Raw genomic sequence first — 24,120 nt, 5'->3', positions numbered from 1 at the left:
ACTGGTGCCTACAGGAGGACTGGGAAACTAAAAAACTGTAGGCCAGCCCAGGATAACTCCTCCTACTACTAGCACATTTCAGTCTTGTAGTTTAGCAGTACAGAGAGCATCATCATAAAGACCCTAAATAGACTCCAAGAAAAGGACTTTCCAGAGAGAAAAAAAGATGCATCGCCACCTCATTCAACCAGAGAACATTTTGTGCTCATTTGGACAATTCAAAGCTTTCTCTTAATGGAGCCCATGCTAAGCAGCCGATCTCCGGTTTTCAAAATGCAGGAAAACGGCTGCTTGGCGTGGGACCTGGAAGCAAGTGGAGACAACTGAAGTAGCAGACCAGATATGTCACACATATAGTTACAGTGGTCCAAGCTGGAACAATGCAATTATGTATAACATGCTGATGCTTTGAATTATTCTTTTAGGCAATAGGCAGAATATCTTAGGCAAGAAGGAAGCCCTGGACCTCTTCACCACTTTTTCCCTAGAGAAGTCTCAATTGAGGTCTGCTAATCTGTGCAAGGGACACAAGAATGTTAGAGGTGAGAAACTAGGGAGGGGATGGAAGTTAAACTCCAGTTTATAGCCATGGGATAACACCTCCCACATCTAAGTGCCTAAGATGCAAGCTTTTCAATTGTCTACAAAGGATAGCAAATATTCCCCTATTCTGGAAACTAGGGATGCATCTTCATGCAGAAGAAGGCTTGTCTAAGCAAGTGTACAGGAAGCCAAGCTTTGGGGACAGAGTGGAGGGGGTCTTGATATGAGGGTTGAGGAGAAATGAAAGGGATGGTTCTTAACAAATAAGGAGCAAGAAAATTTAGCAGTCTGTTCCTTAGGTTTCTTCCATGGACAAAGATGGCAAACATTTGCCACTAGTAGGTTGTCAACAGCTGGTCCAAAGAGTTGCTGTCCTTGAAGGCCATGTGAATAAAATGCTTTTTACACAAGGGTTTTGAAGTCCAGCACTTTAGCCAAACTGCCCTATGCATATGAACTTACACAAGGGACACGTGAGAACCAAGACAAGATACTTTTAGCAAACCATCACTACTGAAATTTAACAATAGAACTATCTGCTCCACACATTGTATATTGATACAACCTTCCTGAAGAACACAGAAGTGCATTCTTGCAAACCTTAGGAAAGTTTTAAATTTTTTTATTGGTGGTATTGATGGTTCAATTCTTGACAACTCCCTTTGTCTTTCTTAACATTGAACCACAAACACAGACCTGAGGTGCTGCAAGAAAAGGCCTTCATATCTCCATACATTCCTCAGATGTTTTCACAAAAATTCATATAAAAAGAGATTCCTGAGGACATAAGTAAAAAGAAATTTTAGATAATCAATATCTATACAAATGTCATGGCAATACCTTAGATGCAAGCTTTTTTGCATTCTCTATGTGACATGATGCATCAAAATGGCCTCCTTGCAAAGAATTAACATAAAGCTGAAATTCTGGGGTGTCTCTGGAGATAAAATAAAAATAGTAAACTGTTTATGTAAGTCTTTCACTTACTGAACACTATAGTTATTTTAATGTAAAGAGTGCTATCGTTCAATATTAGATGCACAATCCTCAATGGTTCTTGAGATCTTCACAGTTCAGGGATGACAAGACAAATTGCAGCTTATAGGACAATCTTTTAAAGTACTTTTTGAAACAAAAGTATTAAATTGCCTGTTGTACATAATGTCTTTTTGTTGTATACAAATGGAAAAACAAATTTAATGTTACTAACTAAAAATAGAAAATCAGCCAGCCCGAAAAAGAACATTAATACTGGACTCCAATTTTCAGTCTCTTGCAGAACCACAGGAACTGCTAGAATCTATAACCTTTACTACTTGGAGGTACATTGGACGCCTAAGGCTCTATGCTGCACGCTGTAATTCACCGATGGCCACTAGGTCGCTACCATGTCCCTGCAGAGCCAAATGAGCACACTAGTGACATAGTGGTCAGCTGTACCCTTATGAAATTGAAGCTCCCCTAAATCCATCTGGTAATTCCTACAATAGTTGCTGGCTGGACAGGAGCCCACCTAATTCCTCACATACTGTGGATATGTATAGAGAAAGTCCCAAACACTGCACACTTAGCAAACCCATTAGTAAAAAAAAGTGAAAGCAGCCTAAGCCAGCTTTATCAAAAGATACGCCCCCAACACGTTTCACCCCGTCCCAATCCATGATTACCACTTGACTAAAGGGCCAGTTCTGACATTTCTCTCCTACATGTAAACTTTACTTTTTTGCTAGAAAATTACTTAGAACCCCAAAACACACACACACGCGCTCAGCAAAGACCCTAGACAATAAAATGATGGGTGTTGCAATTTTTATGCCACACAGTAGTTGTGCAGCAGTTTTTCAAACTGTCACTTTTTTTGGAAAAATAAATTTTAATGAATTTTAGTGACCATAAACATAACACCATTTTTTGGAAAAATATAAAATATGATGTTACGCTGTGTAAATACTCCCATAGAATGGTGACAAATTACAGCAGTTTAAATTATCCATAGGTGGCACTTTAAAAGCCTTTACGGGTTACCAGTACAGAGTTACACAGGAGGCCTGGTTCAAGAATTATTTCTCTCAGATTTGCAGGAAAACCTCACATGTGGTGCGATTACGGTTTACGTATGAGTGTGGGACCAATGTGTCACCTTTGCACAGAAGGATGGGGGCACTTTAATTTTCTTTACACTGTACCTTTATATCTTATATCTATATTGCTATCAGAGGGGATGAACAACATCCTCTCTGACAGCATGGGCTATGACAGGTCCTTTTTATGGACCACATGTAAAAGTAATCCAGTGTAGCCACTTGGATAACTTTTATGTAAAAGAGAGACACTGGCACTAAAAGAGTATACAGGGATAACGGTTTTAGCCTCAATCATGATCCTTTTAGAACCGCTTCAATACCAGGATATATTATATATATACCTACCTACAGCTTTATTGAAGCGGGTAAGCCCCATGGGCGGGGTGAAACTCATTGCGGGCATGGCTTTGGCTGAAGCTGGCTGAGGCTACCTTTACATGTTTACTTATGGCTTTCCTAGGTGTGCCGTGTTTTGGACCTTACTCTACGCATATCCATAGTGGACAAGTGGTGAAATCATAGCGCTCAGCACGGAGATGCAGTCATATGACATACCCAAAAGTGTCAGAAGAAAGGATGGCTCCAAAAAAACATTTAAAATTTTTTTTAAAGCAAGACATTTGCTTTAACATACATTTCAATACTTTCAACATAAGATAAAAAGTTTAGCATTCATGATTAAGAACAAGTCACAGACAGCATGTATACATTTTTAAATACATTATTACAAAATTAGCTACGGTATACAGAGTGCATAAAAGGGTAGACAAATACACTAAGTTCTAGTCAAGAGAAAGATAATCCAGGTACAAGGAAGAAAAAATGTCTTACTGTTTTCTGTAAACTTGAATTGCATGAATGTGTGGGATCAGTTTTTCCGGTGGCATCCCTACAATTTGAGAAACCTGCAAATGAAAAAAAATAAATTAGATTGTCAATTTTTTATGACAGCACCACAACCATTATCCTGAAACAAACTTTTATCCAGGTTGTAAGATGAAAGTGAAACCCTCGTTTGACATAATTTCCATTAAACATGACATTTGTTTAATGTATATCTGTAAAGACGAAAAAAAAAGAAAACACATTGCTGTGCAGTGGACACCCTTCTGTGCCCTGCTTGCATTTCAATCCCTTAATATGGGGTAAGCCTGCACATTTCCCTTTGTCCTACCACAACATAGCATGCAATTTCTGAGTGGCCACTCACACACCAAGACTGAATGTTTCTCATATGGGGACAGGGAAAATGCCTACAATTGTACTACATGGACTTTCAGAAAAAGTAAATTTTTGCCGAAGAGCTCTGCAGGTAAATGTTTTTGTATCCTGTAACTTTCCCATACAATTCTTCCTGTAATCTGTGGTAATTCCCAGAACAAAGCATGTTCTGTTACAGCACACCATAACAAAAATTAAATGAACCATAGAAAAACCAATCAAAACTGGTATGGAAGATTCTAAGGGCAAAAAGAAGTAAGTAACGTTCTTAACATTATACTGTTTCAAAACACACATTTAACAAAAAAAAACAAAAAACCACACCCTTGTAAATGTCTATGATAAAACCAACACTATCTACAAAAAAATCTATTAAAAGTTCACTTTTTCAAAAATAAATAAATAATAATAATTGCACTTTTTTGCAGGTAAAGAATATGTGCATTTATTTATTTATTTTAAAGCAGCCTGCAGAGCATTGGATTCGTAATCAGCAGATTACGGGTGCAATGCTAGGCTCCTGCAGGCTCTCAGGATAGCTGTTTTTTTTTTTAAACTTAGTTTCTTAGGATAGCTGTTTGCCTGTACCTCTGACACCAGCAGTCAGTCACTTGACAGTAGAAAGGTAAGTGACCTACGAGAGCACTCATCAGCGCCCTCTCGTACATCATTGAGAACTACAAGCCGGGAAACCGAATGAATGATGTGGCCATGTGGGCAGAGCATGGCCCTACACGGCCAAGCTGTTTTTAAACTATGACAGCGGATGAGGGATGGGGGGCAGGGATAGAGGATAGCATGCTGATCGAGGATAGCATGCTGAGCATGTTACACCTTAAAAAACAGGTGTAGCATAGCATGTTTGAAAACGTAAACCTAGCCTTTAAGGTACGTGAACCATCTGTGGGTTGTACTGCACTGTGCAAAAAAAAAAAAGATGGTGCATGCTTGTTCAAATATACATTGCAATATGTTGGCAGTCCATACAGGCTGACTGTGAGAAAGCATTTGACTGGAATGTGTGGTAATATGTGCATTACAGTGCCATTCATTTAGAAATTGCAACCCATCCACATGTATAGTAGCTACCAATCCACCACGACATGCATACCATACACAGTGGTGTGCTGCATTGCTGAGAATTGTGTGGATACAGTTATTGAAGTGCACTGCTAGCCCAAATGAACTGACTTACCTTTAAAGCAGTGGGCTTCAATGCACACAAATAAACACGCACAAGTGTGAAGGGGCCTTCAAAAATTGATGGTCTGCTTTAAAACCACTTCAATACTGGGCACTTTTACCCCAAGTCCCCAAGCCAATTTCCAGCTTTCAGTGTTTTCAAATTTTGAATGACAATTGTGTGGTCATGCAACACTGTACCCATAAAAAAAATTTGTACAATTTTTTTCCACACAAATAGAGCTTTCTTTTGGTGGTATTTAACGACCACTGAGTTTTTTATTATTTGCTAAATAAACAAGAAAACCCAGAAACCTTTGAAACCCCCCCCCCCCCCAAAATGCAATTTGCAAATAAATATTTCTTCATAAATTTAGGTCAAAATGTATTCTGCTACATTTCTTTGGTGAAAACCCAAATTAGTGTATATTATTTAGCCTGTAGGAAAGTTACAGAGCCCACAAGCCATCTGACAATCGATCAATCCTGATATACTGACGGTCCATCTTATTTCTGGAGGCACGAAAATGCCAGGATAGTACAACTACCCCCCAAATTACCCATTTTTGGAAAACAGACAGTCCAAGGTACTTAGTAAGAGGCATTGTGAGGTTTTTGGAGGTTGTAATTTTTTGTTACAATTTTTGGAAAATGTAGAAATAAAAAAAAAAAAACAAAACAAACATACAAAGATAAACACAATTTTTTTATTTTTTTTTTTACATATTGTCACCAGTCCAGTACAGCATTATTATATAACTGGTGTGGTGGTGATCAGGGACACTGACTGGTGACAATATGTAAAAAAAAAAAAAAAAAAAAAAAAAAAATTTTTTCAAATTTTTCTATTGGCCCTGTCTGTACCATTGGCCCTGTCTGTACCATGTGACTGCTTTGACCAATCACAGCACAATTGTATACAATGGATGGCATGACAGGAAGCCATCCATTGTATACAATTGACGAGATCTGCTGTGATTGGTCACAGCGGTCATAAGACACTGGCAATGGGCCGGTGTAGTGATATGTCATTGGCTGTGTCCCGTGGACACAGCCAGTGACAGATCGCACAGATGCTTCTGACAGGATGTCATATGACGCCCAGTCACAAGGAGGAGTGTCCCGCCTGGCCGTCAATCTCCTATAAGCAGGGCAGGAAAATGTTAAAAGTTTTTTTTTTTTTCTTTAGAAATCATACTTATCTAGGTGGATGCAGCATCTGTGCCCCACCATCTCTGACCCAGAGAACTGAGCGATCAAAGTTCTGAGTGCTCTGTGAACAGATAGCTGGTGTCTTCACACTTGAGTGCTGGGCTGTGGAGGCGGCTTGCTCAGGCTCTCAGCTTTGGCTACACTTCTCCTTTAATGCACGTGTGCAGTTATGTCAAGCAGCAGTCTTTAGGGGCTGTAAGGCTAAGTTCACACCATCACGTTTTTTTAAAAAATAAAATCTGTTTTCTACTAAAATCAATGGAAACGCATTAAAATACATGTAAGGCTCCATTCATATCACAGCGTAGCGGTTTTCCATGCATATTTCACCGCAATTTTTGCACGTTTTTAGCTATTTTGAGCTTTGGCAGTTTTTCTATTAGCCACTGGAGAAAAATATTATTTGTTGCTAGGTTTTTCTGCTTCAGTTTTTCCATCAGCTTTTATTTATTTATTATTTTATTATTATTCATTTATTAAATATTATATTAATGTATTTGTTAGGGTGATGAGGATAATAATAATAATAAATGAATAAATAAATGTAAAATAAATACACAAGTAAATAAAAATAATCATAAATACTAAATACTAATTAACCCCCTAAGCTTAAGTTATAAAATAATATATTTTAAATTTTTATAATTATTGTATTTTTTTTGTTCAGGTGTTTATTATTATTATTGTTAATTTTTTTATTTCTTTAGTGGTTGTAAAGGCTGCATGCTATGCATGAAGGTAAAAAAATATTATGTGTGCAGCATCTCACCCAGCCCCCTCAATAGTTAGCTGAGTCTCATCGCAATCCAGCGATGTGAATGAGAGCCTTGGGTCTCTGCCTCCTCATTGGCTGAGACAGCAATGGCTCCCACTGCTGTCAATCACAGCCAGTCAACAGAGGGGGCAGGGCCAAACTGCAGCTCTGTGTGTGAATGGACACACAGAGTAGCGGGTGCCCCCATAGGAAGCTGAAGGGGCCAGGAGAGCCTGCGGGTGACCCGAGAAGAGGAGGATCCGGGCTGGTCTGTGCAAAACATGTGCAGTAGTCACCAGGCTGTGAAGCCGCAAGCTGTCACAGCCTGGTGCCCACAGTTGAGATGCCGGTGCCATGGAGGAGAGAAGGAGAGAAGGGGAGAAGGGACAGCGTGGATGAAAACATCGCTGGACTCTGGGACAGGTGTGTGTTTATTAAAAGTCAGCAACTACAGTTTTTGAAGCTGCTGATTTTAATAAACACAGAAATGGCTGGAACTCCACTTTAAGGTCAGGGGTCAATTAATATTTATCATGTTTTTTTATTTATATGCGTATTTAGTTCACATTTATTAATTCATATATTACTATCTTTTTAAAAACATTTTCATTTGAGCAGAAAACTGTGCAAAACACACATTTTCCATTCTTTTCTATGAAAACAAAAAACGTACCAAAAATGTGCAAGTCTGCTCAATTTGAGCTACAAAAGTAATTGAAAAACTATTTTGAGCTTCAGGCACCTTGGAGTGGAGATGTGAACCATCTCCATAGAGTAATATTGATTTTTTTTTCCCCCCTGAGCGTTTTGGAGCTTTGAGCTACAAAATGCTCAGGTGTGAATGGGGCCTTAAGGGGCAAGTTCACCTTTTCAAATAAAAGGAAAAGGTAAACTTCCGTTATCCTGGCCACACCTCCCGCTATCCTGGCTACACCAATATACATACGGCTGGGGGCAGCAAGATGCCGGCTGCCATCTGCAACTGGAAGTTCCATCCCCACACCTCCGTCCTACGCATTGCGTCCAGTTGCAGACGCAAACCTAAGGTGAGTTTGCATGCTGGAAGGTGGAGGAGCCCAAGTTGTGATTACCTTAACCACCTCCCGTCCGGCTGTTGTATATAAACGGCCGGACGGTGGCAGTGCAGGGTCGAGTAGCCATTTATAAACGGCCTCCCTGCCCCCTGCTTGTGCACGCTCCCCGGGAGCACGCAGCACCGCGATACAGTGCTCGCTGTGTCCTCCGGACACAGTGGAACACTGATCGTCGTACGGGACCTCTGTGCGAGGTCCGGATCATTTGATCACTGATTGGCCAATCAGTGATCACATGCAGAGTAGTAAACAAGATGTCACTTCTGACATCATTGCTTACTACGTGGGAAATCTGTGAATGATCACAGAGGTCACATGATACAAGGCTATTCACAACAGCCTTGTACCATGTGACAAGCTGTGACCAATCACAGCTCACACAGTAGTTCTCAATGGCTGCAAGAATGCCTTTATGGGTGTAAAAGCAATCAGTGTAAAAAAAAAAAAATATATATTCATCACCCCCAAGTAGTACAGTGTCACCATGGTGACACTGTACTGCTAGGCTGACAGTATGTAAAAAAACAAAAAACCCCAAAAATATAAAAAAACAAAAAATGTACAAAAAAAGTTTAAAAATTATAATTTTTGGTTATAAGCTAATTTGGGTTATTTTTTTTACTAAAAAAATAACAGAATACATTTTGGCCAAGATTTATGATGAAATATTATTTATTTGCAAAATTTTATAAGAAAAACACTTTTTTTCAAACTTTTTGGACTTTTTCATTTACTCTGTACCTTGACTCATTTCCAGCTCCTTGCTGCTCCGACACCATTTAGAAATACATGCTCTGGCTGCCCATGCAGCCTGACTTCTCCTGACCCCCTATGCAGAGACCTCCTGTCTTTCAGGTGAAGCCCTGGGCTGTGTCCAAGCCTTCATTATAAGGGCTGTGTTTGCCTAGACATACACCCTGCTGGTCTTTAACAATACCCAGACATTGGGTTAAAGACTTCTTCCCACCCAAGGCCCTTTGAAGACTCAGGACTCCGGACTCTCATCCTGGAGTTAAAAAACCTGGAGAAAGAAGAAAAAGTCACCCATCTCCGCTCATAACTGACATTCTGGAGTCCCACAATGTGTCTGTGTGTGAACCCTGCACAAGACTCCCATGCGGGAGTGATGTCATCGTGGTTAGGCCAGTCAGAGCCCACGAACTCAGAAGGAAGACCAGGTGAAGATGGAAGCCCTGTCAGTGTTGACAGCGCACTGCTGGAGGGCTTCGTTTTAAAGTAAGTCTTTCATAATGTGCTAGTATGTGATGCATACTAGAACATTGTGACTTTACCTTGCAGAGGAAACTTTTTTTTTTCTACAACTTTCCTTTGTGTCACTCATCTGTCATTCCACAGACTAGTCCCAAATCATTTCACTCTTACAATCTGCTACTCTACTTGGGGAACACTTATGGGAAAGGTTCAAATGCTCTGTTTCTCAGATTTTTCTGCAAACGAGTTTATATTTTGCTTCCCATTATACTATAGGGGTATTTCCTTCTATCATTCACACTTGTCATTTCATAGAAAACAAAGATAATCCTGCTTAATCTCAATTTAACCACCTCCCGTCCGGCCATTGTATATAAACGGCCGGACTGTGGCACTGCAGAGTCAGGTGGCCGTTTATAAACGGCCTCCCCACACCCTGCTTGTGCGCGCTCCCTGGGAGCGCACAGCACCGCGATCCGGTGCCCGCTGTGTCCTCCAGACACAGTGAAACACCGATCGTTGGACGGGACCTCTGTACGAGGTCCCGATCATGTGATCACTGATTGGCCAATCAGTGATCACATGCAAAGTAGTAAGCAAGATGTCACTTGTGACATCATTGCTTACTACGTGTGAAATCTGTGAATGATCACAGAGGTCACATGGTACAAGACTATTCACAACAGCCTTGTACCATGTGACAAGCTGTGACCAATCACAGCTCACTCAGTAATTCTCAATGGCTGCAAGAATACAGACAGAGAGAAAGAGAAAATGATTGCTTTTACATCCTATATAGGTGTAAAAGCAGTCAGTGTAAAAAAAATAAAAAATCTTCATCACCCACCACAAGTAGTACAGTGTCACCATGGTGACACTGTACTGCTAGGGTGACAGTATGTAAAAAAAAAACAATAATAAAAAAAAATAAAATAAAAATGTAAAAAAAAGTTTAAAAAATTATAATTTTTGATTATAAACTAATTTGGCTTATTTTTTTTTTACTAAAAAGATAACGGAATAAATTTTGGCCAAGATTTATGATGAAATATTATTTATTTGCAAAATTTTATAAGAAAAACACTTTATTCAAAATTTTTGGACTTTTTCATTTACATAGCAAAAAAAATAAAAATCCCAGCGGTGAATAAATACCACCAAAATAAAGCTTTATCTGTCTCAAAAAAATTGTAAAATATTCATATGGGTACAGTGTTGCATGACCGCGCAATTGTCATTCAAAGTGTGATAGCGCTGAAAGCTGAAAATTGGCCTGGACAGGAAGGGGGTAAAAGTGTCTGGACAGGAAGTGGTTAAACATCACCACTAAACTTGGAAAGTATGCCTGTTAATGATTTATTTGATATGTCAAATGGTTCTGATGTCAAGTCACATCTTGTTACCTATTATTATACAGGAATTATATAGCGCCAACAGTTTGCGCAGTGCTTTACAAAATAAAGGTAGATGGTTACAATACAATTTGGTACAAGAGGAAACAGAGGGCCCTGCTCATTAGAGCTTACAATCTAGGAGGAAGGGTTGAGTGATACAAAAGGTAATAGCTGTGGGGGGATGAGCTGATGGAGGAAATAAATGGCAGTTTACTCGTTAGAAGCAGGATAGGCTTCTTTAAAGAGAAAGGTTTTCAGAAATTGTCTAAAGGGGGATAGATTAGGAGACAGCTGGACAGGTTGGGGTAGGGAGTTCCATAAGATACAGAATCTCGGGAGAAGTCCTGGAGGCGAGCATGGGAGGAGGTGACATGGGAACTAGAGAGCGGACGGTCTTGAGAGGATTGAAGAGAGCGGTTTGGTTGATATTTTGAGACCAGGTTGGTGATGTAGCTGGGGGCAGAGTTGTGGATGGCTTTGCAAGTTGTTGTTAGTATTTTATCCATTGGGCGAGTGGAAGCCAGTGGAGGGATTGGCAGAAAGGGGTAGCAGACACTGAACGGTTGGTAAGGTGGATGAGTCTGGCAGCAGTATTGATGGACTATTATATACTGTTGGCATTCCTTTCTGTCAGTCTGTAGAAACAGCTATAATCTCAGGTAATCTCAATTTCACAATCTACTACTCTACTTGGGCAACACCATGTGGTAAAGGTTAAAGTGGTTCTAAAGGCTCTAGGTTTTTTTTTAAAAAAACCTTCTCTGTGCAAAAGCCCCAAATACTCACCTAAGCTCTCTCTCGATCCAGAGATGTACGCTGGAGTCTCAGCTATCCTGGGACTCCCTCTTCTCATTGGCTGCGACAGAAGTGGAAGCCCTTGGTTCCCAGTTCTGTCAATCACAGCTAATGAGCCCATGACAAGAGAGAAGGAGCAGGACCGAGCCACGGCTCTGTGTGTGAATGGACACACGGAGCAACGGGTACCCCCATAGCAAGCTGCTTGCCATGGGGGCACCCGACAGGAGAGAGGGGCCAGGAGAACCTGCAGGGGACCCGAGAAGAGGAGGATGCAGGTTGCTCTGTGCAAAACCACTAAACATAGACATGTTTGTTATTTTTTCTTAAAAAAAAATAAGCCTTTAGAATCACCTTAATTTGCTACATGATACAGATTTGTCTGCAAATCAATTCACAGCTTGCTTCCTATTATACTCTATGGGCATTCCCTTCTGTCATTCCACAGAAAACAATAATAATCCTAAATAATGTCAATCTTACAATCTGCTACTTTGGGAATACCTCTGGGAAGGGTTAAAGTGTATCTCAAATGTGTCAACAAATTAGTTCATATTTATTTTATTACAGATTATTATATATATACACTGGTATTATAGCGCCATCAATTTACGCAGCACTTTACATATATATTGTACATTCACATCAGTCCCTAACCCTCAAGGGGCGTACAATCTAAGGTCCCTAACTCACATTCATACATACACATATTAGGGACAATTTAGACAGGAGCCAATTCACCTCCCAGCATGTCTTTGGAGTGTGGGAGGAAACCGGAGTACCCGGAAGAAAGCCACACATTTAATTTTTCATATTCTCAATGGGCATCCCTGTTCAATTATTGTCTATGGACATTGCACCGCCCAGTTAAAGTCTATGGGCGTTCCATTCAGTCATTCCTTTTAGTATGTCCCCACACAAGGAGACTGAGCCCGTATGTCTAGGTTCTGCAGAACACAGAAGGAAGGACACAGCTCTTACCTGCTCTGCTATTGCCCTCCTGAACAGACAAGCCATGTCTCCCCCCCGTCCAGTGTCCCAGCCACTATCAGAAAGTCGGACGAGCACTGGGTCACTGGGAACACATGAAGGAAGGACAAGCAGGAAGCGGCACATGGGATGCCAGTGACCCGCACAGCTCCACCCCGGAACACGCTTTCCACCAATGGCAGGCCCGCTCTCCGCTCTGACCTCTCTGTGGAGGGAAGTGTGACAGTGTGAAGAGGAGTGTGTGTAGTAGTGCCGTGTCCCACAGGACGGGTATGTCTATGTATATGCTGTCCCGTGCGGAGGAGTGTGTGCCAATGAGGGCTTTCTATGAATGCCAGACTCCGTATACTATACCTGTGTATGGAGAGGCGAGGGGTGGTGGGGGAGTGGGCACCTGTATTATGAAAACCGCTAGAAAATGCCCCACAGCGTGCTCTTAGCTAGTAGAGTAGACTAGGTGTGGGCACTGGCTGGTGTCCCTGCATTGGCTGGTGTCCCTGCATTCACACCTGGGCAGAGCATATTCCAAGTCATTGGAAGGCTTCCAGTTTACCAGCTTTTGGCATTTTTTTTGCCAAAGTTCCTAACTCAACTCCATAAAAGCTTGTGTTCATGTACACATAGGCTTTTAGCAGAGGTTAGGAGCTGCTGTGTTTAGGTGAGGTTAACTGCCTCCACGCCGCCCTATAGCAAAAATACTTCTACAGGGTGGCAGGGATGCGCAAAATCATTTGTGTGTGTGCGCGTGTATATGTGTGATTTTGCAGTTCTGGGTAGGCCTGATCCATGCCACCATTCGCAGCCTTGGCTGTCAATCACCGGGTCCCAACCAGTGATTCCTGCCGGCATCCGGCGATCTCTGAGTATTACCGACAGGGGAGAGACCTGTGTATAATCAGCACAGATCTCTCCCCCTGTCAGCTCCTGCACACTGCTTTGTATGGCTCTGCATAGCAGAGCCATACAAAGCAGAAATCTAAAATGGTAGCTTGTAAAGACTTTTACAGCGTTGCCTATGAATATTAAAAATGTATGCAGTTTGCCACCATTGCATAGGGCATGTGCAGTTTTAAAGCATGTCATGTATGGTATCTATGTGCTCGGCATACAATCATCTTTTATAATTCACCAAATAATTGTCCAACATATTGTGTTTTTGTGCATTTAAAGTAAAAGAAAGTATATTTTTATTAAAAAAATTTGCGTTTGAAAAATCGCTGCGTGAGTATTATGTGACATCAAAAATTTCAGCACCCACCATTTTATTCACTAGGGTGTTTGCTTTAAAAAAATATAATGTTTGGGGGTTCAAGGTAATTTCCTAGCAAAAAATACTGATTTTTTTTTTTTTTTTTTTTCATGTGAACAAAAAGTTTCAGAAAAGGCTTGTGTTCTCAGGAGGTTAGAAGAGTGAATGATGTGTGGCATAAACTTCTAATGCGGGGCATAAAATTACTCCACCCCCCAAAACGAGCCCTTTTTGGAAAGTAGATACCCCAAAATATTTGCTTAGAGGCATGTTGAGTCAATAGAAGAATTTATTTTTGGAAATGTTTTTTTACACAAAATTGTCACATTATTATTATTATTATATGATTTATAAATGATTCTTAAATGATTTATTGCTCACACATGCCATGGGTATACGTGGAATTACTCCCCAAAATACATTCTGCTACTTCTCCCGAGTATGGGGATACCACATGTGAGAGACGTTTTGGCAGTCTAGCCAAGTACAGGACCCCAAAATCCAATAAGCACCTTCAGGCTTTTAAAGGGCTTTATTTCCTCATTACACTTCCTGACTACCTATCACAGTTTCGGAGGCCCTGAAATGCCAGGATAGCACCAAACCCCCCCCAAATGACCCCTTTTTGGAAAGTAGACACCCCAAGGAATTTGATAAGAAGAATGGTGAGTATTTTGCAGATCTCGTCTGTTTCCACAAGTTTTTGGAAAATGAAGAAAGAAAACAAAAACATATTTTTTCTTTTTTTATATTTCAAAACCTTGTGAGAAAAACTGAGATCTGCAAAATACTCACCATGCCTCTTTTTAAATTCCTTGGGGTGTCTACTTTCCAAAAAGGGGTCATTTTGGGGGGTTTTGTGCTATCCTTGCGTTTCAGGGCCTCCGAAACTGTGACAGGTAGTGAGGAAGTGAAATTAAGTTATGCATCTTCAGGCTTTCAAAGTGGCCATTGGATTTCAGGCTCCTGTATGTGGCTAGGCTCCCAAAGAGTCTCACACATGTGGTATCCCCATACTCAGAAGTAGCAGAATGTATTTTGGGGTGTAATTCCACATATACCCATGGCTTGTGTGTGAAATATATCATTTAAATGACAACTTTGTGTAAAAAAAAGAAGAAAAAAAGTTTGTCATTTTCCAAAAACTTGTGGGAAAAAAATAAATCTTCCATGGACTCAATATGCCTCTCAGCAGATAGCTTAGGTTGTCTCCTTTCCGAAAAGGGGTCATTTGGGGGTGTTTGTACTGTCCTGGTATTTTAGCATCTCAAGAAATGTGATGGGCAGTCAGAAAGTAAAAGCTGTGTAAATTCCATTATCTATACCATAGTTTGTAGATGCTATAACTTTCATACAAAACAATCAATACACTTATTGGGATTTGTTTTAACCAAAAACATGTAGCAGAATACATTTTTGCCTAAATTTGTGATGAAATTTGAGTTTTTTGGGTATTTTATATGACAGAAACAATTGAGTACTGTCCATGATACTTTTTTTATTTGCACTAACATACAATTTTGAGGACTATATGACAGAAATGAGAAAATATACTGGTAGTTTGTTTTCAAAATTTTTTTTGTTTATAGCGCCAAAAATAAAAAGTGCACAGGTGATCAAATACCACCGAAAGAAAGCTCTATTTGTGTGAAAAAAAGGATGGCCACAGTTAAACTAGTGCAGCGCTGTATAGCATAAAAATGGCGTAAATTGCAGTATCTATACCATAGTTTGTAGACACTATAACTTTCACACAAAGCAATCAATATACACTTGTTTGGATTTTTTTTACCCAAGACATGTAGCAGAATACATTTTGGCCTAAATTTATGACTAACTTTGAGTTTACTATATATTTTGTATAGCCGAAAGTAAAGTATCTTTTTTCTTCAAAATTTTTGGTCTTTTTTGCTTATAGCATGAAAAATAAAAAGCGCACAGGTGATCAAATACCACCGAAAGAAAGCTCTATTTGTGTAAAAAACAGGATGTAAATTCTGTTTTTGTCCAGCGTTGCATGACCGCGCAATTATCAGTTGAAATGGTGCAGCCCCGAATAACAAAAAGAGGCCTGGTCATTAAGGGGGGGTAAATTCTCAGGATGACCAGTGGTTAATGAGGTTTGAAGAATGAGTAGTAAAAAAAACAGGGTCAGGTAAACCACAAGTTCAGTAATAAAGTGTACATAGATGTTTGTTAGGCTGACTGCACTAAATAGCTGTAAACTGCTGGTGTTGCTGTGAATTTTTTGTTGTGAATAAAGTATTCATCTTCTTGTTTTGTTTAGGTGTCTCAAGCATGACCACATCATCTGTTTCCAAGGTAACATGAAATGTAAAAAATGTACATTATCATATTTTATGAAAAAACTTAATTGCTATTGTGGACTTTTGTTAAAGATGAATTTCCAGGTATAGTTTCTATATATTGGACCAATGTAAGTTTGTATATTTTATTACCATATTCCATACCCGTTGACTCCCTGTGGAAGCTGAAAATCACTGTAGTAGTCACTGTGGTGAAGTATGCAGTAGCAGAGTTGCTGAATTGCCGAGAGGGATGTTGACTGGCAGAAATTTGCAGTGTTTGGGGTGGTGGGATGTAGTGATAGGGGTGCTGAGTGGCAAAGAGATGCTATGTCAGGGTGCAGAGTACCAGGAGTACTGGGTTCTTCATAAGCCTGCAGGGAGGCTTCTTTGACTGAGCGCCACATGAAATGATATAAGCTTGTGGACCACATAACTGACTGATCTAAGGTACAAGGGCAAGGGGACTTAGTTAGTATGGGGAGAGGCTCCTCAAATCGTATCTTTTCCCAAAAACAGAAAATCTAATGCAGCTTGTAAATCCATTGTGCTGGCTACTTACCTTTTTTATTTTTTGGCTTTATTTTCAGTAAGTGAACAGGCAAGTAACACGCTTCCTGTCTTTGGTTGGCTCCTGTATCTGTGGAGGTGCTACAAAGACACCCTTGGATAACAACATTGTCTGGAGAGGGTAGTGTCAGATGGACTTTAGTGGATAACAAATAAAAGCCCAGCTCCATTTAACACCAACTGAACTACAGTAAAAAATGTTTCCTGATTTTTCAGAGCACCACACAGTTTTTAAATCCCTTACAACTGGGCTATTTAAAACTACCTTCAGGTGTTTGGACACTGGCAAAAAAACTGCTGGGCATCCCTCATGTAATGCTTCCCATGCTCACCTTGCCTCAATTTTTTGCTAAAGTGCTTAGATGATCAAACTCTTCTCTCTACTGAAATTACCTTCTTTTATGTTTTTTTTTTCTTCTCTGGATTCTTTCAATGGTAATTCTTTTATGAAGACTTGGCTGCACCATAGCAACCGTGGCTTTTCTGCAAAATCTGTATCGGTTGACTCCTCAGTAGAGCCATGGAGGACCATACCTCGTCCCTGCAACATGGAAGACTCAGAGCTGGCCTGTAATATTGCTGCAGCAATATTACAGTCCAGACCTGGATCCTCTTCTGCAGATCCAGAGCCGTTGGCTTCTTGACACAGAGCTCAGTCTCTGAAGACCCAGACAAGGGTATGTCCACCATAGAGGGCTAAGCCAGAAATGGGTTAGATCCCCCTTATTCTTGTGGTTGAGTGGTAAATCAGGGCAGAGCTTTTTCAAAATACCCTTGTGTGGTTTTTCTTCCCATTGGGGTGTCTCCTACTGCTGTTCCTTTGGGCGTGCAGTTTTTCCAGAATAGCAGGAATTAACAGGCTGATGTCAGTGTTCTGCTTGGGAACTTTTTTTTTTTGTTACTGGGGGATGCCTGTGATGGTGGTGTTGCGTCTGTTTTATTTTAATGTAAAGCGTGGTAGATAGGAGGTTAGAGGCACCTTCTAAAGCCATCTTCTCCCTTGGTACCATCCTTTTGGAGACTTCTCTCTGTCCACGTCCAGTTCCTATAGCAGAACATTTTCAAGTTTTCTACTCGTTCCTTATCACAGTACCAAAGCCCAATGGGGAAGTCTGTCGCATTCTGGACCTAGAATTTCTCAAGTTGTCACTGCAAGTGCAAAAATGTTGCATGGAGAATGCCAGTCAGTTATTGACTGCCTCCATACACCTCAACGAAACTTACCTATACAGTCCCATTTTTCCTCAACACCAATGCTCTCTAAAGTTTGTGGTGGATGACGATCAACTCTATTAGTTTTCTGACCTTCAATTTGATCTGTCTATGGCATCTCACATTTTGACCATGTTTGGGCTCTGCTCTGTGCTTAAGAGATTCATATTGTAGTCTGCTTGGATGATCTGCTGAAGAACCAGTCTTCCTTGTCCCTAATGGACAGCACCTGCCACATGGTACATATTCTGCAGAATTTAGGTATCCTTGGTCTGAGGAAGTTATTGAGGGTATATGTCTTCCCAGTTGGAGTATCTGGGGCTATCTCTAGACATGGCTCTGTCCAGGATCTTTCTGCTCTAGACAAACTTATGTCCCTTCTCTTTCATGCCTGGACTTAGAAGAAACCTATAGTTAGTACCTGCATTAGGGTTGTGGGTCTAATGGTTGGCTCCCTTCAGTCTGTAATTTTCACTCCAGACCATTGGAACTCAAAATTCTGGCAGCATGGGATAAACAGACTTTGGAATTTGACCATTCAGCGTGTCTGACACCCAAGGCCAGATTCTCCCTAGCATGATGGACTTAGGAAGCCATTTTCTCCCCAGTTTTGGAAAGGTATTTTGTGATTCATTCCAGACTGTCAGGCTTTGATTGCAGTCCTGAACACCCTCTCAGTGCCAAGGAATGTGGTAGTTGGAAGAAGCTCATCTTCCCATGAACATACTGGAACTCCTTTGCAACACGAACGCCTGACGATAATCCAGTCTGACAATGCCAAGGTTGTGGCCTACATCAATCATCAAGGAGAAACCAGGAGCCACACTTCTCAAACTAGACAGGTTTGACAAAAGTTTGGTGACTCAGTGGGATTAAAGCTTGATCTATGACTTTCCACACCTGCAGATTGTCCCTTGCCTACTTTGCAAAATCAAGAATAGTGGGTATTCTAGTGATTTCAGTGCACCAAATTGGCCAAGGAGCACCTTGTATGTGGATATACTCAGATTCCTCGCAGACCATCAATGGAAAATTCTGGATTGTCCATACTTTCTGTCCTAAGGGTCAGTGTTATAGTCTGCTTCTTGGCCACTGGGTTAAATGGCATGGCTACAGTCCTGAAGGACATAGACCTTTCAGATTCTGTGATCCCTACATTTTTTAAAACTAGAAGTTGACTTCTTTCAAAGTCTGTCATAGTACCTGGAAATCCTACTTTGCTTCGTGCGAGGTGAGAAAATGTCATCCTTTATAGTACCCTGTATTATAAGTAGCCTTTCTTAGTGTAGCCCAAAGGCAAGGTTGTTTTGAAGCTTAAGGCCTCATTCTACCTTAACCAGGATATTGTCCTTCTTTCCTCAGGTCTGGCTCTGAAGCAAGCTAAGAAAATTCTTGTGCACTGTCTGGACTTTGTGTGTGATATAAGGGTTTACCTTTTGACTACCGTTTCATTTCGGAAGTCAGACTTTGTGCTTCAGGGGGGCTCACGTAAGGGTCTCCCTGAGTACCATTCCACCATTGTTGATTGGATTTTACAAAATATTGTCAAAGCATATAGTCTGATGGACAGGGATCCTCTCTTCTACCAGATCTATTAGTGCTTCATGTGTTTTTCAACATCTGTCATGGTGGCGAGGTTTCCACCTGGGCTTCTATTCACTTTCGTTAAAGTGTTACTAAAGTCTTTCTTTTTAAAAAAATTAAAATAACAAACATGTTGTACTGACCTGCTTTGTGCAGTGGTAATGCACAGAGCAGCCCCGATCCTCTTCTCGGGTCCCCCAACAGTGATCTTGGCTCCTCCTCTTCTTCGTGTGTCCCCATAGCAAGCCGTTTGCTATGGGGGCACACAGTGTCTGCTCGCTCCCAGGCTGTGTGTCTATGGAACCTGTTGTGTGGGACAGTTGGCATTGTTTACTGTGTTGCCCACCCCTCAGTTGAACTGTTTTTTGAAATCCCTGTTGTATGGATTTGAAGAAGCCTGTGTCTTGTACTGTACAATTAGGAAAATAGGATTGACTTACCAGTAAAATCCATTTCCTGAAGTACAGTACAGGACACAGGTCCCCTCCCCTATGTTCTGATGATCTCTTTATTGCTTGCTGCAAAATTGAGGTTTGCTGGGAGTGGGAGGGGTTATATGTGGAATGTCCCAGCAGCTTATTCACATTAAGGTAGCTGTATATAACCCAGCTGTAAGGATTTGTAAAAGCAAACTGAGTGACTAAAAAACTGCTATATTGCTTTTACATGTGGCATAGGGGGGTCCCCTCCTGCTGCCTTCCTGGGGCTTTCCTATCCCACTGGGGAGTCCGGTGTCCCCAATCATCTCTATGGTCTAAAAAAAAACCCAGAAGTGATAGTATTTTACTTCATGTTTCAGTCTAATGTAAACAGGCCATGTGCATGCGCAATTTTAAAGCATGAAATGTTAGATATCTGTAGCTATCATATTTTAACAAAGCTTTTGTATTATATTGTATTTTTGTGCATTAGAATTAACTAAAGTGTATTTTTTCCTCAAAAATTTAAAAACTTTGCGCAAATACCATGTAACATGACAAATTGCAGCTCCCCCCATTTCATTTTCTAGGGCCTCTGCTTAAAAAATATATACGGTAATGTTTTGGGGTTCTAAGTAATTTTCTAGCAAAAAAATACAAATTTTTATTTTTACTTCTATGTGAGAAGTGTTAGAGTTGGCTCAGTGTTGAAATGGTTGGTAGTTTGCCTCAATGCCTGTAATTGCCACTTTTGGTAGACAGCTTGGTCTTTTAAAGAAAGAGATTAAAAATAACTTGACTAAAAAGAAAGCTAATAGAACACCACATTTAGGAATTGGTAGCTGCAATAGATTACATTTTTGCTTTTGGGTTTAGATTTGCTTTAGAATACCATTAGCTTTTGGTATAAAGAGACTCCCTTTGCTTACTTCTACCCACCTATTCTCAGTTTTGCAGCCCTTTCTTGAACCTTGGCTAAATACTCAGCTCTTCTGGATTGCGGTGCTTAGACCTGAGAAGCCAGTTAGTTGCAAGAGCCAAATGTTGTTACATAAGAGGTATGATCACATCATCAATTAAATGGCACACCACAGATGGTGCGATTTTTCTTTCCTGAAACCACGGGACACAGACAATGTGGACAGGGGAATCCCTCCCGCTGAGCAATTGTGTGCTCCAGGGTGTGTGTGTGTGGGGGGGGGGGGGGCAGGGAAAGCCGTCCCCGCCAAGAGAAGACAGTAATTATTGCTATTGGCTATAACAGCCCCTAGGGATGATCACATGTAAAATCTGGCAGGCTGATTGTACCCAAGTTGATCGGTCAACTTGGATACATTCAACCTGCCCATACATGATTCAAATCTCGTCCAATTCCTGCAAGGCCCATTCCACCAAGAATGTTAGCTTAAACTCCAAAACGGGGTGGCAGGGCAGGTGGGGAGTGCTGCAAAGGTGAGCATAAGTGGATCAGAGGATGGACTAGTAACCAAGTCTGTCACTGCCCTAATTGGACAAAGTGATGGTCTCTTTGTAATTGTCCAAGAGAAGGTAAATGGATCCATTCTGGGAGATGATAAAACAATTTATGAGATGAAATAGAGATTATTTAGAATAAAGCCTTTCAGTGGTTAAATAACTATTGTGAAAAACATACCACATCTATACAGTATTTTATAATGTGAATTTAATATTTCAGTTTGAAAAATTGAGTGCATTGATAGAAACTATGTCTGGAGTGTGTATTTTATTCCTGTGTAGGTGTACGTTCGCATTTTGTAAAGTTACTCTGTATCAGATTTCCTCTGTGATTTTAATAGTGTGTTGTAACTAGGGAGATTTATGATTTCAATATTTATTTTCAGGGCTGCTTTGTGTTTAAACCAAGTGCAAAGAAAAAAAAGGTTTCTCTTACAGAAGGTAAATGTAATTTTGTAAAATATCCAGGTGTGTGTGTTAAAGTTAAAGAAACATATATTGACAGAAGTATACTAGATTAAAAAAAAATTGTCGTTTGTACATTGACAAGGTCATGACATTCTTTATTTTTCAAATAACCGTTCTAGTCATCAGACGTTGCAGGAATCTTCAATTTGTAGCAATAACTGCTTTACAGACTTTTGACATAGCATCTGTTAGTGTTTGAAGATATTCAAAGGAAATTTCTACCCATGCATTTCTCAGTGGTGTGACTGGCTTGCAGGGAATCTTTATAGGACCTTACGGTGAAGGTTTCTCACAGGAGCTTGACTTGTATCAACAAGTCCATCAAAGACAGAACTCCATCTTCATGGAGTTCCAACCCCCACCCCTCGATTTTCCATCTTAAAAAGACCTATTTCATGAGCAGCTCTATCATTATTCCTAGCTCCAGGTGTTTGTTTTCTATATGATTACCTACCTACAGACCTTCCCAGGCGCAAAATTAATATTCGGTAGATTTAAGTTCAGCCATCCACAACAGTCCCAGTTTCTCATGTGGCCCCTTGCCTCTGAACTAATTAGTTGCTGAGACTCCGTTAACAAGATAAAAGTAAGGTGTATACTGATCAGAAATGTGGTGTGAAGAGAAGCACACTTTCAACCTAGTGCTCTAGTAAGAATTACAAAGAAAAAATGGTTTATTGAAGCAGGGACAATCCAAAATTTTCAATCTGACAAGTCAAGTGACAAGTCAAAGAACACCTTATACCTATAATCTGATGGAGACATATGTAACGCTAGTCGCCTTTCATCTGTTAGGCTGGAGTTTTCAGAAGGTTAATTTGACAAAGGATATTTTCCTATTGTTGTTGATAATAACCTAACTGATGATTATAAAGCTAAGCCACCTAGATATATTCAGAGAATCAGAAGACCTCCTGTGTGGAGGATAATGTGATGTAACTAAAATGCAGATTGTTTTGTGATATAATTTGCTTTGTTGTGTGTATGCATTTTTCTATTTATAATACTAAATAATAATGTTAAGTAGCTGATAGATTATGCCATTTTCTTTTCCTTCCACCAAAGAAAATTGCTTAATTCCTTCATCAATACAGTCAGTGTTGATGGGGGAATCCCTCCTGCAGCGCTATTGTGTTCTGCCAGTGGGGAGTCTTCCCTGCAGGCAGAACACAATGACCACTGCTGGAGGTGATCACATGAAAATACCCCGACAGGCTGGTTGTACTGAAGTTGATCAACGGCTCGACTTCAGTACAACCAGCCTGCCTATAGATTGATCGAATCTCAGTGAGTTCCTGTTGAGACAGCCAAGATTCCATCCATCTATGGCCAGCTTTAGTTCCCGCTCCTGTTCTGATATACTTATCGATGTCTGCCTTGTTACTATAGCATTCTATAACTTCCCTGACTTCCAGAATAAAGACTGGCCAATTCAATAATTATATTAGGGTGTCTGCACAAACTTTCACTCCCCCCCCCACCCCACCCCTCCATTATTCTTCTTTCTTTCTTCTTCTTTCTCTCTTCCTGTATTCAACCTTACAGACCAAGTCCAGTTGATTATGGTAAACTACTAATGGGGTTATATCCACTTTAATTGTGTATTTCCTTTGACTGTATTTTCTAAACAGGCTACATTCTTTGATTGGTGATCAGTGAATGTAATGTAAAGTTCTTTACTCTTACCTCCATGCCCAAATCCAGAGATGTTCATCCTTCAAGTTTCTGAGACAGCTCCCTTCACTTTCTGTCCTTTACTTTGTGGCCAGAATTCCTTTCAATATTAGTTTCAGCCTCACAAAGACTGTGGAGATCTCTTCAAAAACTGGTTAACTGCAGGTCAAATCAAAAGGAGTGAAAGTGGACCAGTTAAGTATTTTGATAAAAGAAGATTCACCAATCCAGGGATGTAACTTTCCTCCCCCATTCAAGGTGTTTTTAATAGCAATTGCATATGCATATATGTATGCATGCATGCAAAAAGGTATGCATCCTTATTTTTAAATTGGTGTGTACATATTTACTTGCAATGTACCACATTGTTGGCTTTGCTGCAAATCTAAACATAATGTTTCTCTTATGTGATTCTTAAATTTAATTGCTTCTTTTTACTTCCAGCTGACTATTTTAATGAAGGTCTTAAAGATCCAGAAGATGGCAGGAAGCGTTTTGAGAGCTGCCAGTTGCTATGGCAGCAGATGAAATTACAGACAGAGGTCAGTGGGATTCATTATTACTTAAAGTGTATTAGGTATGCTCTTCATAAACCCTTGACTTTTTTTTTTCATCCTTTTTGGAAAGCATGGTAAAAGCTTTCTCTTTTAACAGTATGAAAAGCAGCGTACTTTATCAGTG

The 24,120-nt window shown here is 40.3% G+C and overlaps 2 protein-coding genes across 3 annotated transcripts in view; one reads left to right on the top strand and one right to left on the bottom strand.

Annotated features, from left to right (window-relative positions):
- RARS2 (arginyl-tRNA synthetase 2, mitochondrial) overlaps positions 1-12,625 on the bottom strand; it is an 80,305-nt gene extending 67,680 nt beyond the window's left edge. Inside the window, exons 1-3 of the mRNA XM_089691314.1 lie at positions 12,473-12,625; positions 3,459-3,532; positions 1,384-1,480 (exon numbers count right to left, since the gene is read on the bottom strand). Of these exons, the coding sequence (XP_089547440.1) occupies positions 1,384-1,480; positions 3,459-3,532; positions 12,473-12,607 (306 nt within the window). The 5' untranslated portion in view covers positions 12,608-12,625. The remainder of the gene's footprint in view (positions 1-1,383; positions 1,481-3,458; positions 3,533-12,472) is intronic.
- Positions 12,626-12,645: 20 nt separating this feature from the next.
- The window catches only part of ORC3 (origin recognition complex subunit 3), a 117,548-nt gene continuing 106,073 nt past the window's right edge, over positions 12,646-24,120 (top strand). Inside the window, exons 1-4 of one of the 2 annotated variants that reach the window (XM_089691312.1) lie at positions 12,646-12,751; positions 16,018-16,052; positions 21,684-21,738; positions 23,884-23,981. In XM_089691312.1, the coding sequence (XP_089547438.1) occupies positions 16,029-16,052; positions 21,684-21,738; positions 23,884-23,981 (177 nt within the window). In that variant the 5' untranslated portion in view covers positions 12,646-12,751; positions 16,018-16,028. The remainder of the gene's footprint in view (positions 12,752-16,017; positions 16,053-21,683; positions 21,739-23,883; positions 23,982-24,120) is intronic. The other variant, XM_089691313.1, reaches the window with a different exon arrangement.

The sequence above is a fragment of the Staurois parvus genome, unplaced genomic scaffold (assembly GCF_062004578.1).
Source record: "Staurois parvus isolate SC_StPar_1 unplaced genomic scaffold, SC_StPar_1.0 ptg000561l, whole genome shotgun sequence".
NCBI classification, from domain to species: Eukaryota; Metazoa; Chordata; class Amphibia; order Anura; family Ranidae; genus Staurois; species Staurois parvus.
Note: the sequence above shows the minus strand (reverse complement) of the source record. Positions and strands in the feature narration are given on the sequence as shown.